The sequence below is a fragment of the Bos indicus x Bos taurus genome, chromosome 5, assembly GCF_003369695.1.
Source record: "Bos indicus x Bos taurus breed Angus x Brahman F1 hybrid chromosome 5, Bos_hybrid_MaternalHap_v2.0, whole genome shotgun sequence".
Lineage (NCBI taxonomy): Eukaryota > Metazoa > Chordata > Mammalia > Artiodactyla > Bovidae > Bos > Bos indicus x Bos taurus.
This window is the reverse complement of record NC_040080.1, coordinates 6911138-6928667: the sequence shown is the minus strand read 5'-3', so window position 1 is coordinate 6928667 and position 17530 is coordinate 6911138. Positions and strand designations below refer to the sequence as shown.

At 49.3% G+C, this 17530-nt stretch overlaps 1 protein-coding gene across 3 annotated transcripts in view; it reads right to left on the bottom strand.

The window, feature by feature from the left end:
* The window catches only part of TCF20 (transcription factor 20), a 93343-nt gene that overhangs the window by 35779 nt on the left and 40034 nt on the right, over positions 1 to 17530 (bottom strand). For all 3 annotated transcript variants that reach the window (XM_027540617.1, XM_027540616.1, XM_027540615.1), the window contains one exon: positions 8485 to 14187. In XM_027540617.1, the coding sequence (XP_027396418.1) occupies positions 8485 to 14151 (5667 nt within the window). In that variant the 5' untranslated portion in view covers positions 14152 to 14187. Of the gene's footprint in view, positions 1 to 8484; positions 14188 to 17530 lie in introns of those variants that run through there.

Below are 17530 nucleotides of genomic sequence, written 5' to 3'. Positions count from 1 at the left end.
CTGACCTCACTGGCTCTTACCTGCCAGGCTGGTCAGTTTCTAGATGCTATGAACTTTAAATTCTAAAACGTTGTTAGCATATGCCCACTCCTCTGATTCCTTCACCACCCCTTCTTCAGCCCTTACCATCTCCTGTATAAATTAAAGCCACAGCCTCTCACACCTGGTCAGCTTGCTCATCTCTCCCCACGTCCTTCCTGAATCTCTTTCATACACACACACCTGATCATATGATACACGCTTAGAAACTGTCAGTGGTTTTGCGTTGCCCATAAATTAAAGGCTATGACAGAGGCCTCTGCCATCCATACACAAGACACATATTGACTATTTTTGGTGGGAGACAGAGTGTGGCTGTCCCGAATCATTCCATGAATTATTTTGCGTCTCTGTTTATAGGGCTGACCCGTCAAAAATGCTTATTCAAAGAACCTTATTACTAGGTAGACTCTTTACTGTGGCCTTAGGTAATCACTATCAACACTGACCAACCCACAAGAATATTAATGCTTTTACTGAGTGTGCAGGCAGATTTTATTCTCTTCCTTCTGCTCCTCTCCTTTGAGGAGTCTAACTCCGGAGGGTGTTCATGTGGGCTAAAGCTATTTCATGAGACAGTAATTAATACTTCACCTTACATACCAGAATCCCTGCTCCCCTCAAACGAGAGCCTCCCACAAGAGTAATAAAAATGAGGAGAAACTGTTTGTTTTATGTGCGGGGCCACTTTGCTATCCAGGAGGATATGTTCTGGACACTGCCGGGACGAACCACCAATTGTGCTAGTATGAAACGATACAAACCAGCACTGAGTGAGTTCACAAAGGGATACATCTCCGCCAAAACAACACGCGAGAATGGCGCTCGAGGGCAGACGCCAGCCCACGGCACAGGCCGAGCCCTTCTCCAGGCGCTCTCCAAAGAGCACCTTGTTTCACGCTCAAACTGATTTACGGCAGGTGCCGTCTGCTTCCATACTTCACAGGTGAGGAAAGTCAAGTACAGAGGTCAGTGGCTTGAGCAAGTGACCAGCTAGGAAATTCCCCAGAAGCAACGTGATTCCAGGGCTGACCTAGCCCCCTCCACACAGCCCTCAACACACACGCGCATGCACGGTGGCTGAGCCACACAGCGAAGGCAGGAAGGGGAGGAGGGTCTTTGGGGGCAACCAGTAAGCTGACTGGATTTTCCCTTCTCAGACTTCTTTCCAATACATGGGAAGATGGGAAGAAACTGGCCTGCACCTGTGACCTTCAGGGTCCTGTGAAACTGGCCTTGGCGTAGGGAGGGCAGGGCTGGGGGGCGCGGACGCCGCACCTCCGTCGTGCAGGAGTTGTGTGGGGCGCCGCACTGCTTTCTGCAGGAAGCACGCAGGCCTCCCTGAGGCCAGGAGCCCCTGCACATGCTTCTGTTCGCACCCCAGCCCTGGGGCCGGGCCGAGACCCCCTCACCTGCGAGGGACAGAGGTCCTCAGCTCACCCTAACGTCAGATTCTTGGCTTTCTAACAAGGACTCGGACACCTGCTGAACTGAAATGAATACTTAACTTTTATGTGCTATTTGATCCTGTGAGCTCTTTAACATTAACAATATACCTAGTTTAACCTCTCAGGGATGAATTATTCGGCCTAATATACAGTGACCTGTCAGTATTCTTATTTACGGTCCTTTAGCATTTTCAAAGAATAGTCTGAGCCTTATAAGTTTTATTTAAAAATCAGGGGTAAAACTTCTCTCATCGTCCCTCCACCCCTAAAAGAAATAAAGAAACAGACCGTAGGAAAACTCTTCCAATGTGTAAGGTAATATAAGCAATAAGATTAAAAACTTCCAAGTTTCACAGGAGAGTCCCTAGAATTCAGAAAAGCCAAATTCTGAAAGAAAATTAACCCTTTCTCTGGAGGTTTGGTCTCAAGGCCATCATGTAGGAATAGAAAAAAAGATACCTATCACACGGATAAAATGTTAAGAAGAATAGGAAATAAGATAATTACACAACCTTCCGCTGCGTGATAACACGGCAACAGAGAGATGAACAAACCTTGGTGCCTTAATGTTACCACGGACAGGCTGTGCCAGCTGTGGTGACTGGGGGCTGGGGGTGGTGGTGTGTGAGGAAGACAGAAGAGGAGGAGGAGGACAGAGAGTAATGCAGAGACGAGGGGGATGGAGAGGAGCGTGCGGGGCAGGGCAGGGGCAACGGCAGGCACAGTCATAGGGGAGGCGGGAGGCTGGAGCCAAGGGCAGAGGCCAGGAGTCAAAGGACGGCTCAGGAGGACCCGCGCTGGCGGCCGCGCCCTCGCGAGGCTGCTAGCTTACAGAGCACACAGACGGGATTCAGGGAGAATGTCTTTATTTTAGGGATAACAGGAGAAACTAACCAACCCGTTTTTGACATTTTAACATGCAGTCAGTCACATGTTCAACGTAATCAATGCATTAGTACTTTTACACTTGTCAAATTATGTTTTTTGTCACAGTTTAAAGTAAATTAAGGGGGATGTTAGCCTGTTAGATGTAAGAGGGCAATTGTTACTGCCCCTTATTTAGTTACAGACACTCAGAAATGTAAAGAGAGCGAAAGCCCTTTGTACAGGAATGTTCTAGCTTTCAGCTATTTTCAGGTTAGTGTAACTGAGGCTTACAGGGAGAGGAACAAGTGTGTTTTGAAGACTTTGTATTATTTTGCGAAAATATCACACTTGTCAAAACACCTGATAAATACCTGGGCCAAAATGGGTCTTTAGTCAAACACACGTGGCCTCATCTCACATGGCGGGACTGAGGACACGCCGAGCAGACCGGAGCTGAAGGCGCCACTGAACCTGAGGGGAAACTGGGCCCAAAGTGACCCGACAGACTGAAACAGCGTCCATCAGACTAAAAAAAGGAAGTCAAGTCAGTGTCGCTTTAATTTGTTCTCAAGCACATTATGGAGCATAAAAGCTAGACAAATAAAACTGAAAAGGATCTCGCAGTCATAGTGGAACATCAGTTCCAAGAGCCAAGAAGCATAACTTTTTAAAACAGTTTAAAAACCAACGCATCACTCGGGGCAGCACTTCCCAGGCGTGTGTCACTAAAGCCCAGCCAGCCTGTGTTCTGATGTGACGGACTGGTCTTCTCTCTTCCAACCTAACACTTCCCAGGTGTGTGTCACTAAAGCCCAGCCAGCCTGCATTCTGACGTGATGGACTGTGTCTTCTCTCTTCCTACCTCACTGGGAGGCTCGTGAGAATAACACAGATGTGCAGTGTATTGAAAACCTAAATTCCATATACCAAGCTAGCATTCTGTTCTACAAGAGGGATGGAAAATATAGAATGGGGTCAAGGGAAGAGAAATGTAATATTCTTAAAGGGCACTGGTAGAGTGAGTGAGTACAATACAAGAAGATAAAGCGGCAGTATGAGATTTATTTAAGAGACTGGTCAAGAAAGCAACATAACCTTCAACATGTCAATTACATCTCAATTTTAAAAAACAAAAGTAGGCCAACTGTTATGAAACCTGTTACTAAAGGAGACAGCGGAACCTGCAGTCCTGATGGCGCCACCGTGGAACCTCAAGGTCCAAGTTGGGGTCTCTACTGTAAAGAGAAGTGTAGGGTCAAAAAAACCTGTTTTTGTGCCTTTTACCTTTAAGTGAAACATCCCAACTGAGACAATTAAGGCTGCAATTAATATTTTAAAAATAAAAGCTACTTTCAATGTTCTCTACCTAATGTGCTACGTGTCATTTAAACCATATGAGGGATGGGTTAAAGAAAGAGACTGCTTTCTTACATGCAGTGTATTTGTTTCAATTATAATGTTCCAGATTTTATTTTGGGATCAAAGCTGACAAGTAGAAGACTAAACTGTTCCTTTCCGAAGACAGGATTCCTGACTAGGAGTTCCTCACTCCTGAAGATGGAGGGGCTGTGATTTAGGGTGTAATTAGTACTTTCTTAAGTAGGAAAGGGTACTCTCGACCTTCTATGAATTAGGCTTGAATTGAGACAGAGGATCTAGTGATCTGCTGAGAAGGATTTAGCCTGCTGATTTAGGATTCAGGCCATCACTGGACAGGAACACACACCAAAAACTAACAACAAACCAGCCCACCAAATACTGTAAGCTTCAGAGGAAAGCTGGCCATCAACTGGGCAAGATGATGATTAAGAGGTCACGAAAAGCAAAGGAGAAAACGAAAGATATAAGCATTTGAATGCAGAGTTCCAAAGAATAGCAAGAAGAAATAAGAAAGCCTTCTTCAGCGATCAATGCAAAGAAATAGAGGAAAACAATAGAATGGGAAAGACAAGAGATCTCTTCAAGAAAATTAGAGATACCAAGGGAACATTTCATGCAAAGATGGGCTCAATAAAGGATAGAAATGGTATGAACCTAACAGAAGCAGAAGATATTAAGAAGAGATGGCAAGAATACACAGAAGAACTGTACAAAAAAGATCTTCATGACCAAGAAAATCACGATTCACACAGTCAAAGGCTTTGGCATAGTCAATAAAGCAGAAATAGATGTTTTTCTGGAACTCTCTTGCTTTTTCCATGATCCAGTGGATGTTGGCAATTTGATCTCTGGTTCCTCTGCCTTTTCTAAAACCAGCTTGAACATCAGGAAGTTCACGGTTCACATATTGCTGAAGCCTGGCTTGGAGAATTTTGAGCATTAAGAGACAGGAATACCAGACCACCTGACCTGCCTCTTGAGAAATTTGTATGTAGGTCAGGAAGCAACAGTTAGAACTGGACATGGAACAACAGACTGGTTCCAAATAGGAAAAGGAGTACGTCAAGGCTGTATATTGTCACCCTGCTTATTTAACTTCTATGCAGAGTACATCATGAGAAACGCTGGACTGGAAGAAACACAAGCTGGAATCAAGACTGCCGGGAGAAATATCAATAACCTCAGATATGCAGATGACACCACCCTTATGGCAGAAAGTGGAGGAACTAAAAAGCCTCTTGATGAAAGTGAAAGAGGAGAGTGAAAAAGTTGGCTTAAAGCTCAACATTCAGAAAACGAAGATCATGGCATCTGGTCCCATCACTTCATGGGAAATAGATGGGGAAACAGTGGAAACAGCATCAGACTTTATTTTTTGTGGGCTCCAAAATCACTGCAGATGGTGACTGCAGCCATGAAATTAAAAGATGCTTACTCCTTGGAAGGAAAGTTAGGACCAACCTAGATAGCATATTCAAAAGCAGAGACATTACTCTGCCAACAAAGGTCTGGCTAGTCAAGGCTATGGTTTTTCCTGTGGTCACGTATGGATGTGAGTGTTGGACTGTGAAGAAGGCTGAGTGCCGAAGAATTGATGCTTTTGAACTGTGGTGTTGGAGAAGACTCTTGAGAGTCCCTTGGACTGCAAGGAGATCCAACCAGTCCATTCTGAAGGAGATCAGCCCTGGGATTTCTTTGGAAGGAATGATGCTAAAGCTGAAACTCCAGTACTTTGGCCACCTCATGCGAAGAGTGGACTCATTGGAAAAGACTCTGATGCTGGGAAGGATTAGGGGCAGGAGGAGAAGGGGACAACAGAGGATGAGATGGCTGGATGGCATCACTGACTCAATGGACGTGAGTCTGGGTGAACTCCGGGAGTTGGTGATGACAGGGAGGCCTGGCGTGCTGCGATTCATGGGGTTGCAAAGAGTTGGACATGACTGAGCAACTGAACTGAACTGAACTGAGCTCTCAGAACCAACTAAAGAATTTTGTACTGACTTGGCCAAAAAATTTGTTACAAGAAAACCCATAAGAACTTTCTGGCAACCCAATACTTTAGGGTCTTAAACGTTATGTCCCTTCAGGACTGTCACAAATGCCACTGTGGGGGAGTTCCCTGGTGTCCCAGTGGTTAGGATTCTGGGCTTTCACTGCCAGGACCCACATTCAACCCCTGGTCAGGGAACTGAGATCCTGTAAGCCAAGCAGTGTGATCAGAAAAAAAAAAAAAGCTGCGTGTCTAAGAAGCAAATCTACTTCAAACTTGGGGTTTAGGAATGACACTGATGGTGGAGAGGGGAAAGGGGAGGAAAAATTCCTGCAAGGAAGTAAGGGGATAGGGAAAAGGTCTAAGAGGGGAAGGCAAGATCCTTGTGAGGCAGAATTAGAATGTTCTCATCTAAAATATATGTAAATTTCACACTGATTACATCCTTGACTATAGTTTACGAGTACTTCCTTTTTCTCAGACACTGTTATAAATTCTGGGGATAATGCAGTGATTAAACAGAGCTTTGTGGGGAAGATGTAGTGGGGAGGGAGAGGACAGTATAAAGTGTCCAAGAATACTATGATCTTGGCTGATAAAACACTTACTAAGTATGACTGGAAGTCATCAGTACCTGTGTCAAGTATGTTTTAAATATAAATCAACACAAAAATCTCTCATCTGACTATACATCACAGACTAAACAAACATGTACACATCTGTTTCCTTTCCACACACACAAAAAAAGGAATAAACTTATCAATGGAATAGACAAATTAATGAGGACATGAAGAAAGGGCAGGGAAACAACGCACAGGAGATGTCCAAATTCTAAAAACCAGAACCAGAACAGACAGAACAAGCGCTTCAGCTGACGGAAAGCAAACAGAAAACGCGTGCAGGAGGGGAGCCGCTGAAAGCCAGTTGCCTCGCGGCCTGAGCCTGGGAACTGCAACGCTCAGAAAGTGGGGGTGGGAGACAGGGCTGGAAACCAGAGCATTCACTCCAAGTTTTTATGAGGAGCTAGGTCCCTGGCACCCGACTCCAGGACTCTTGCCTGGAAAATCCCATGGACGGCAGAGCCTGGTCGGCTGCAGTCCATGGGGTCGCTAAGAGTTGGACACGACAGAGCGACTTCCCTTTCACTTTTCACTTTCATGCATTGGAGGAGGAAATGGCAACCCACTCCAGTGTTCTTGCCTGGAGAATCCCAGACGGGGAAGCCTGGTGGGCTGCCATCTATGGGGTCGCCCAGAGTTGGACACGACTGAAGTAACTTAGCAGCAGCAGCAGCAGGTCCCTTACTTACCCCAATTTAACCAGGTAACTGTCCCCTCAGAGAAACAGTCAGAGAAGAAAAAAGTTGTTGAAAATATCAGAAATGACGATAAATAAAGGTTGATCAGATGAAGAAAGCATGGAGAAATCAGAACAAAAGGAGCTAGAACACAGAACGAGAAAGAAAAGATGAAGCCAGAAGGTTAAGCCAGGAGGTACATTCCTAATTAATAAGAATTTCAGCAGAAGGAGAGAATAGAGAAAACATAAATTATCAAAGAAATAACACCTGACAATCTTCCTGATCTAACAGCTATGAGTTACAGATGGCAAGATCTCATAGCAGCCACCCAGTACATGAAAAGGCCAACAAAGGCCTATCGTTTGAGATTTCAGAACTCTAGGGAAATGAGAAGATCCTCAGACTTTCAGAGGAGAAAGACTCAATGCAAAATTAAGGCCTGAAAATGAGAGCAGTTCCAGTCAACTGTAACACCTCCTCTAGGAACTAGAGAACAGGTCAGGAACCACGACTCTAAGACAGTGAGAGACAACTAGATTCTATACCCAAGCAACGTTCTGTTAAACAAGAAGATGGAAAAAAGACATCTGGATTCACGCAATCTCAACATACTGCCTCCCAGGCATCCTTTTTCTCATGAAAATGCTAAAGCATGATGCACACCATTAAATGTGGCCCAGATCAAGTAAGGTGAAGACATGGGTAAGAAAACAGCATTCAACAGAGGAAAGAAGTAGATGATGACGACGATAAAGAATGCCCCAGAAAAACAGACCTGAAGAACAAAAACCCCCTTGGAAAGTCTGCATCCGAAACGTGTGGTCCAAGAAAATAAAAAGCAAATAAAAACACAAATGAGTAATTCTAGGGAAGTAAAAAGTTTTAAAAGAAAGAAGTTATAACCACAGTATTAATTTCATCGATATTACAGAGACAGATGTTGAAAAATGAAAGAAAAGATCCACAGATAACTCAAACAGCAGTAAAAGCTTATTTTGCTCAGAAACAGAGGAATCTGGCAGAGGTCAGGTTTGAGAAGGGGCGTGAAACACTGACGTTTGTTTTAATGAGCCGGAGGAGACTAATATGACCCTGCATAACCTGTGAACACAAATTACTGATGAAAATAAAAGCTAAACAAATGTCTAAATTACTTCATTTTCTGTCCATCATTTAGGCCTAGGGGCTTTATTATTATTGATGTACTTACTGTATAAGTTACAGGTATACAACACAGTGACTCAGTTTTTAAAGGTTACACTCCATTCAGAGTTATTACAAAGCACTAGCTGTATTCCCTGTGCTGTCCATTAGTCTTGGGGCTTTACTGTGGAGGAATTACCGTGCAACGTGCAATTTGTAAGAATAAGAAGTACGGCTGAAACAAATGAAGGTGGAAGAAAAAGAACCCAAAGGAAGTAACCGAGAGCCGCGGCGGGGGGATTTCTCGTACTCACCATCTCTCTGGCTATTTCCAGCGCTTCCTGCAGGCCATAGAGCCGGCCACAGACCAGGTAGATTCCATTGGCCCAGAGAATACAACCCTCGTGGACCCAAAATTCATTGCTGTCGAGAGGTAGTTCAGGGATTTGTAACTCCAACTCGGGGCCACCTTCTGAAGTGGTGGGCACGGAGGGCTTTGAGTCCAAAACAGTCTTTTCGCTGCTGCCCTCGGTGGTGGCTTTTTTACAAGGGAGCCCCCTGGACAGGGACCGGGGGCCTCCGGCACAGTCTTCCGAGCGGTGTCGCCGCTTAAACCTGGGGTGCGCGGCCAGGCTCCTCTGCTCCTTCTGCTGCTGCTGCTCTTCCTCCTCCTCAGTGTCCGTCTTGGAGCCGTTCGAAGCGCTTTTGTGCCGGACCTTCACCTTGCTCTGCGTTTCCGCGGCCCTCTTGGGAGGTGGATTCTTGGGGAGAGTGGCTGCATAATCTTGGGGGTAAAAGGGTCCAAAGAGGTCGCCCATGTTCCGGTAACTGGCCCACTTGCCGCACAGACAGCAAACCAGGTGCCCCATCACAGAAGACTCTGTCACCACGGGGCCCTGCAGCACGAAGGACGAGGCTGGGAGAACCTTGCTCTCGGTGCTGCTGGGCGGAGGCGTCAGGGACCGCTGGCCCTTCCGCCCCCTCACCAATTTGGTCTGCTCCTCCTCCTCGGCGTTGATGATTGTACACACGGCTCCAAGTTCACACTTATTTACTACGTGGATATAAGGGAAAAAAGACTTGTTCTTGGCATCGGTTTTATCCAGGGGCTGGGTGGCGTACTTCAGCTTGATCTCCGGTTCTTGGGGTTCTACGATGGGAACGGCCTGTTTGGTTTTCCGCTTCCTGGGCTGCGCCCCAGGCTTCCTTCGCTCCCTCCGCTGCCTCTGCTTTTTTGGCTTTGGCTCTCCATCAGCAGAACCCTCTGGTATCTGAGGGGGTTGAGGGGGTGGCGGCGGGGGCTGCTGTTGTTTCTTCTGCTTATTTACACTACCAATGGGTCTCCCTTTCTTCTTTCCTGAGGGGAAGTAACCCTTCGGGGGGAAGCCCTCCTGTTTGGGGGAAATCGTCACGGCATCGCTCTCTTTCTCTTCAGCCTTGGGGTTTGCCTCGGGAGCCAACGTGCCCACTGGAGGTACATTCTTTGAGTCAGGAAAGATTAAAGGTGCTGTCCCGCCCAGGGACCCGTCTGGTCTCCCTTGGTTACTCCCAGGCTTCTGTGAGGTTGTGGATGCCATGGCACCAGGGGGCTCCTTCCCAGCGGCGACCGTGTCAGGGTGCGTCTCCGTCTTCACCTTGTCGTCCCCACCACCGCGCCACTCCTCCGAAGACCGGGCCAGAGGCTTTTCTCCGCTCAGCTCCTGGCCTGCGGGACAGGCCAGCTCAGCTATCACCTCGCCTTTTCTCTTCTCCAGCTCAGTGTCTGGAACGGCACCGCTCCCACCTTCCGGAGGGCCGCTTTTCAAAGACAGGATGTCGTCAAGAGTAACTGTGTCTCCCCCAGCCTCTGCGCTGTTCGAGGACGCGCTCCTCCTAATGTTTGGGGATGTGATCTTCTGGACGATAGCTTCCAGTTTCAACCCCCGGCCTTTCCTTGGGGGCAGGATTTTGGTCTTAGCAGGACTTGTAAGGGTGACCGCAGGGCAGTTCCTACTATCTGGACTTGGAAGGTCCTTGGAGGACTCCCTCTTAGGGATGGACTTGATCTCCTGACTGTGAGAAAGATGGGCATAGGAATTGTACGCTTTGTCAGTGCCTTCTTTTGACGGGTGAAGGAGGCGCCCTTTATCTTCAGTGTTACTGTTCTTCACATCCTGTGACTGTCTCTTACTGGGAATGGGAGAGATAAAAGAACGGACACGCCTCCTCATGATTAAGGGGTTTTGAGAAGAATGATCCTCTTGACCTGGAAGTCTCAGCATAACATTACTCGGTTTGGATGACTGCGTAGACTCTGCGAGCCCGTGTCCGTCGGTCTCATGGGGTGGTCCGTACCTTTTCTGATTGGACATTCCTGGGGGGCCGCTGCTTTTGGCTGGAGAAGTCTGCCGAGAGAGATCCCAACAAGATTCTTGCTGTAACTTCTGGGAGCCGTGCTTCAGTTCAATGCCTTTGTTAGAAAGACCATCACTAGACATGAGGCAGCGCCCACCGTCCTGACCGCTGGGGTCATGGTACGTCCCCATCGGTGGGCCATACATCATGCCATCTTTGTCATTCTTCAGGGGGCTCCGGACTCGGTCGAGAAACTGCTGCTGACGTGGACTCTTGCGGGGTCCCTCCTGCCTGTGCTGAGCCGCAGCGATCACTCCCTGAGCAGAACTGCCACCCCAGTCCTTATATTCCTCTTGCTGCTGTTGGTACATCTGTCTCTTGTAATGGAGCTGGGAATTCAAACCTGCACTGGGGTCCCCATAAGCATGAGCACGCGTGTTTGTGTGATAAGCAGAGGCCAGGCTTTCTGAATTGGGAGAAAAGGGAGCGTGCAAAGAACTCCTGTTGGCCCTCTCGGAGAAGGTCATGTGTGGGCTCATGTGATGAGGGTCGCCCCCTGGGCCTCTGCTCCTCCCAGGGGACATCTTCAACTTTTCTGAAAAGTCATGATACTGAGAAGGGGACCGACCCCTCATGCCCTCCCGACTGCCAACTCTGCCGGGGACTCGCCGCATTGGTGTGGGTCTGCTGTCCTGCGGGCCGTAGTCTGAGATGGAATCATGGGTCGCCGCTCCGGGGCTGGCATTGCCTCGGTAAGACTCGTGCTTGATGCTAGCAGGGTGGCAGTGGTCTCCCGATTTCTTGTTGTTGAAACTAGCTTGGGACTTGGACTGTTCAAAGTCTTCCTCTTTTATCTGCCCACTCTGGGATTTCAGCTTTGTTTCCATGGACACCAGCCCACCTGGAAGAATGACTGACTGACTTAAACTGGGATTGAGACGCTCATTCCTCCCAAGTCTGGTGTCGGCGCCCATGTGTCCTAGCGAGTGAGCCCCCGGGTCTCTGACAATCTGTCTTAGTGGAGAAATGTCACAGATGACTGATCTTCTCTCAGAGAGGGAACCCCCGGGCTCATGGGCTGACGATGGAGGCTCTATTTCAAACTTTCTGGGAATTGGGTAGTCGGCCAAATTGATCTGTTTCATCTCAGGAGCTGTGCCACTTGACTTTCTTTCCCAGGGGCCCCAGTGGGGGTTTTCTAACAGGGACCCAATGCTTTTGTTCAGAAGGCCCCTGCTAGCTAACTCATTGGTCTGACTCACTAAGACATTAGGCCTTGTGGCTCCTTCGAGGCTGCCAGCCATGGCCTGGTGCTCCTGAGAACTCCGGGAGTACCTCCTGTCGGGGTGGTGGTGGTAACCCTGAAGCACCTCCTGCAGGAGGCTGGGGAACTTCTCATTTCTACCCTTTCGCTCCCCGTGGCTGGTGAAGTCCCCTTTATCTTGTCCTGTAGGATACTGAGCAAAGCTGCTAATGTTTCTCGGCACAGCTGACCCAAAACTGTCTTTGTAACTATAGCGCAGGCTTCCAGGAGATTTGCTGGGCTCAGTCCTGCCTGTGAAACCAGAGCCCCCTGCAGGGTGCCCAGTCTGGCCATTCCCTTCCCCATTGTGGTTGGAGTTACTGTCTCCACTCTTGTTTCCTTTACTGCCTCCTCCCGGAGGCTCTGGCTGTGGAAGTGATGCGTGGCTGGCTTCCTTTGCCCCCCCGGTGCTGGGTGGCCTCTGTGTGGCTGCAGGATCCTCTTCCTGGGAGCCTTTGTCCTGCCCACCAGGCTTTTCCACCCGGCCTGCCATAGCTTCCCGGGAGACAATCACCCCGACTGTCTTCTCGTTGACTTTTGGGTTGCCCTCAGATGACAGTGGTGTGTCCTTGGCACCCGGCGAGGCGGTCTCTTCTCGGACTGCAGGACTGGTGCTGAGTCGGGGGGCTTCGTTCTGAGCACCCTGTGCTGGTGAGGAGCCTGCCTTTTCCGAGGCCCCGCCCTTGTAGGTGGTGTCCGAGCTTGTGCTCTGGCCACTCAGCTGCCTCACCCTCTCGCCTTGATCCTCAGAACTGCTGGAGCAGCCTCCATCCAGCGACTCTGCCATCGGGGACTTCAGTTGTTCTTCAGCCTGTGAAGAGCCTTCCGAGTTTGGGCAGCTGTCTGTTTTCTTGGATGACGAGGAAGGCCTCTTGGAGGTCTTCTTCTGAGGGGTCAGGGCGTCGGAAAGTAGCATGTGCTGAACCGTATTAGGAAGGTTGGCCACCTGCGTACTCAGGGCACTCAAACTACTCAAGCCGGGATCGGTCAGCCGCTTTTCAGGCACCCCTTCCAGCCCGAACCCTTTGAAGCCCGCAGTGTGAGAGTTGGGACTGGGCATCATCGACGGGGTTGGGCTGAGCTGAGGCATTAACTGCAGGATTCTGTTTCTGGAGCCCATTGGCACATTGCCTTGCCCACACTGGAGGTTCTCCCCGCTCTGTGTGAGAGGAGACGGGGTAGAGCTACAGCTTGGAGACTGAACCACGGAGGCAGCTGGGGAAGGGTTAGAGATGGGGCTGAAGTTCTGGTGAAACTGCATGGGGGACCTCACGGGAACCTCGGGCTGGCTGTACTGCCCGACCTGGCTTTGCAGGGGCAGCTTGGTGGCAGCGTTGGAATACTGCATCACGTGCTGAGGGGGGTGCTGCTGCTGCTGCTGCTGCTGCTGTTGTTGCTGCTGCTGCTGCTGCTGCCCCTGCTGGGTCCCTGGTGGAATCTTGGCCTGTTCGAAATTCTTCATAGATTGAGGCTGATAGCTGTAATTGGATTGTGTTCCATAAGCCTGTGCGTTGGAGCCCACGTTATGCCCTTCGTACTGTGATCCGGCGTTCACACTGTAACTGCCGTCATAGCTCTGCCCAGACTGGCTGAAACGCTGCGGTGATGGGAAGGAGGAGGAGGCGGCGGTGGCAGAAGACTGGTAGTGCTGGCCGAACTGCCCCACTCTCAGCTGGTAGCCGGCGGCCGAGGCCGGCAGAGTTGAGGGCCGCTGCATGGGCTGCAGGTGCGAGGCGCCAGACGCCGGCTGGCTGGCGGCCTGCGGCAGGGGCTGATGGGACTGGTAGAGCTGCTGCCGCAGCTGCTGCACTTGCTGCTGCTGCTGGCTGGAAGGCTGCTGCTGGTACTGAGCGCTCCCCGGAGAGAACGGCCCCGTGTAATCCTGCGAGTAATGAGACACACCGCCAAGGGCAGAGTGCTGTGCTTGAAACTGGCCCACGTGACCCTCACTGCCATACTGATTGCCAAAGCTGCTCCCCTGGGGGGGTCCGTAGCTCTGCACCGGCCCGGAAGGCCTTCGCGGAGGAGGCTGCGGGGTTCCTGTGGCCACGGGGTCCTTGTTGCCTGCCATGTAGTAAAAGTCTCCAGCCTCCTTCCTGAAGCCCTGGTAGCCCTGATGGCCGGAGGTCTCGCTGGCCATCGCGGCCGCCGCCGCCGCCGCTGCTCGTCGTCCACCACCGCCGCCGCCGCCGCTGCCGCTGCTGCCACCACCAGCACCCCCAAAATTCTGGAACATCTGGGCCTGGCGAGGGCTGAACTCCTCTATCCGGGATGAGCCGTGCACCTCCTGGGGGTAGCTCTGCTGGTTCCCGTGGTAACTGCTTTGCTCCCGGAAGGACTGCATACTGCTCAGCAGCGCAGCAGCAGGCCAGCAGCCCTCCTAGAACCAGAAGGAGAAAAGAGAAGCATTAGACACACATCTCCCCAGGACAAACAAAGCCAAGTTTAGAGACGGAGAGGACACGGAAATTCAGATGCCCAGGTGAAGTTAATTATATCTCCTTTATTTCTTATCTGGGCTTCCCTTATGGCCTGAGACTGAACCACGGAGGCAGCTGGGGAAGGGTTAGAGATGCAACTGGTAAAGAATCTGCCTGCAATGTGGGAGACCTGGGTTCGATCCCTGGGTTGGGAAGATCCCCTGGAGAAGGGAAAGGCTACCCACTCCAGTATTCTGGCCTGGAGAATTCCATGGACCGTATAGTTCATGGGGTTGCAAAGAGTCTGACACGACTGAGCGACTTTCACTTTCCTATTTCTTATCCTATCCGTTTCTAAAGACGCAAATACACAGAGAAATGGCCATAAGTGCCAGGCCAAAGTCTGTGGTAGTAGGAAAAGAAAACACTCTGGGTAAACACAAACTACAGTACACTTCACTACAGTAAAGACTTCACTCTTAAACAAAGGAGCCCCATTCAACTGGGTTAAAATATGGGGCTATATTATTATTGTCAATAAAATATCCAGCTATTTTAGAATATGTCTTCCAGTTATGGTGGGGGAGAGGTGAGAAAAAAACACATTCATTTAGTTTGTTCCATATATTATTAGACTGATCACTGAACATCACGTGAGAGCCTCACATAATGACGAGGCAGTCACTCCCCTGGCCTATTCCCTCCCCAACTTAAAACAGAAGTCAGCTTCGTACATCCTAATGCATGATCTTGAAGGTTTACTATAACTACCAACAACCTGTGATGCTGGGTGACCCCAGGACACTCAACTCTTATCACCGCATGGGTGCCTTACTGCTTCAGCCAGACATAAAATCTTAGGGGGTTAACCTCTTCTTGACACTTAAATATGTCCAAGACCCGCCCCCCCACCCCACCCCGTGCCCCCATCCTCAATTCCCATGCAAATGGACTAAGCAGCATCAGCCAAAGTTTCAGTGATGATTCTTCTAGATTTTTCCGGAGGTGTGCAAGAAGTTTTAGCATCTCTGACCTCCATGTGGTTTCTGACTCGCTAATATAGTGTTCACAAAGTTACTACGGCCATTCCTATGAAGGAGGGGATTCAAATAAGTCACACAGGAGGGCAGCAAAAAGATACAGAGGAAAATTAGACTCCACCGAGCTTAGGACCTAGACTCTTCCCAAAGTCATCTGACTCGGTCAACACTGCCTTGCCTTAGTCAATGTAATTTTCATGTAATGTAATAGTCCTCTTACACAATTAATCAAGAGCTCATTTTATTTTGCTTTTCACCTGGGCCTGTCTCCTTCTCAGAGTCAGAGATGAAGAAGACAAGGCCAAACTGCTCCAAAGGATTTTAAAATCAATTATTCAAAACAGAAATTACAAAACACACATGGGTAGGTTAAGACAAAGTTTTCCTACCTTTTAAATTCCCTCTCAGGGGAGCTGAAAAAGGAGTTGCCAGCAGGAAAGGCCGTGGTGCTTTTTAAAGGTTAAGTAGATTCCTCATGTCCAAGCCCTGCGGTAGCTCCCCATCGCATCCCAAGTGGAGCTGGCCTGGGAGGGCTGCCGCCACCTCATAACCTCTCTGACCTCCTCCTCTGCCACTCTCTGCTCTAGTTCTGTTGTCGTCTCCTTGCTTCTGGGACAGGCCACCAGCCTTTCCACATGGAAACTTACTAGCTCTTCCTCCAGGCACCGGCTGGCCCCTTTACGTCCTCCCCAGCCTCTGGACAAACGTTCCCTACTGGTTCGGCCTTCCCCTGGCCAGCCTATTAAAGAACAGCTCCCTCCACACGCTCACCTGGGCCTGCCTAATTCCCATGCTAGTTTCTTAGCATGTTCATTCCCAACAAGCACAGACACACAGCCCCCACCCCAACAGAACGCAAACTTCCAAGGGCAGAGACGTGGCGCCTTGCTGTGGTCCTCCTGTCATGAAAACAGTAAGGAGCACATGGCAGGCGTTCTGTAAGCCTTAGAGAACCAGGCTACAGCTTCCGTACAGTGGCGGCAGAGTGCCACTGATTATGAGAGGAGGGCAGAAAGGGAAGGTAGAATATGATGGATCTGAAAGCTAGATGACGCTTAAGACTCTGCCTATAAAATTCTCCAGTTCCAGGGGGAAAAAACCCAACTCAAGTCCACATGAGGGCTGTGAGGAGAATGCAGAAAGCAAACAGGGATCAGAGCTGAAGACGGTCAGGTAACTCCAAACTCTGAAAAGCTTGAGCCACTTCTTCCTGAAATATCTTAAGTCTAAACAGCTAGACAAGAGTCTACTACTTGGATATTAAGTTTGATGATATGATCACATGACCCAAAGTCACCCTTAAACGTTCAAGTACAAATAATCTCAGCATCTAAAGGAAACTGCTTCTCAACCTCCTAGACTGCTATTCTCTGTGCTGCAGGATCTGCTGGGCACCAGGTAACTCCTACTGGAGAGTCTGCTGCAGTGCCTGACACTGTACCAGCACTTTACAAGCACCAACTCATCGAATCCTCACAAAACCAGTATCCTCATCTTCCAGGAGAGGAAACTGAAGCCCAGAGTTCACAAGTCTGGCCGAGCAGTCTGCCCTTCAGGCCACGTTCTCAGCACCTCAAACCAGAGGACGGAAGACGTGGTCAGTGACAACTGTACTGGTCCAGTCACAGGTCGGCCTGGAAAGGGGGGCCTCCACCTTCTCTGTTTCCCTCTCATAGGAAATAAGCCACCTGGGTAGAAGTTAAGATAATCAGGACCGCTTCTGTCCACACAGGTTATCTTTCCTGTTTGTGGTGTTCTTCTACCCTGGCTCTCAGAGCCAAAGGCCTTCTCTACATAATAAAAGGCAGCTGAAAGGCTGTGGACAGAGGAGCTGGCCAGCTACAGTCCATGGGGTCACAAAAGAGACAACGTCTGTCTGAGTATGCATGGCTTAAACAGAACAAAGAGACTAAATCTGGCAGTTTAATGGAAAGCTTCCTTGAGAGATAATCTCTCCATAAATAAACACCTTACAGGTAGTTTAATTAATCATTCTGCAAATAAAATCAGGCTTCTGAAAACTGAATATATAAACAATGTTGCCACTTGCTCCAAATTTTTCCTAAATAAGCACTGCTAGGAAGCAAAGAACCCTTAGCATCAGCACTCCCCACCCCTGGCTGCCAGGCTCCTTGGAAAATCCCATCTTCAGAGAGGGAGACAGGTGTGGGTGCGGTTCCTTCAGAGGTCTGCTCTTGGCCTTACTTGGAGGTCTCCTGTCCTGTATAACGATGTCATCCTCCCTACTATTATAATTGTGGTT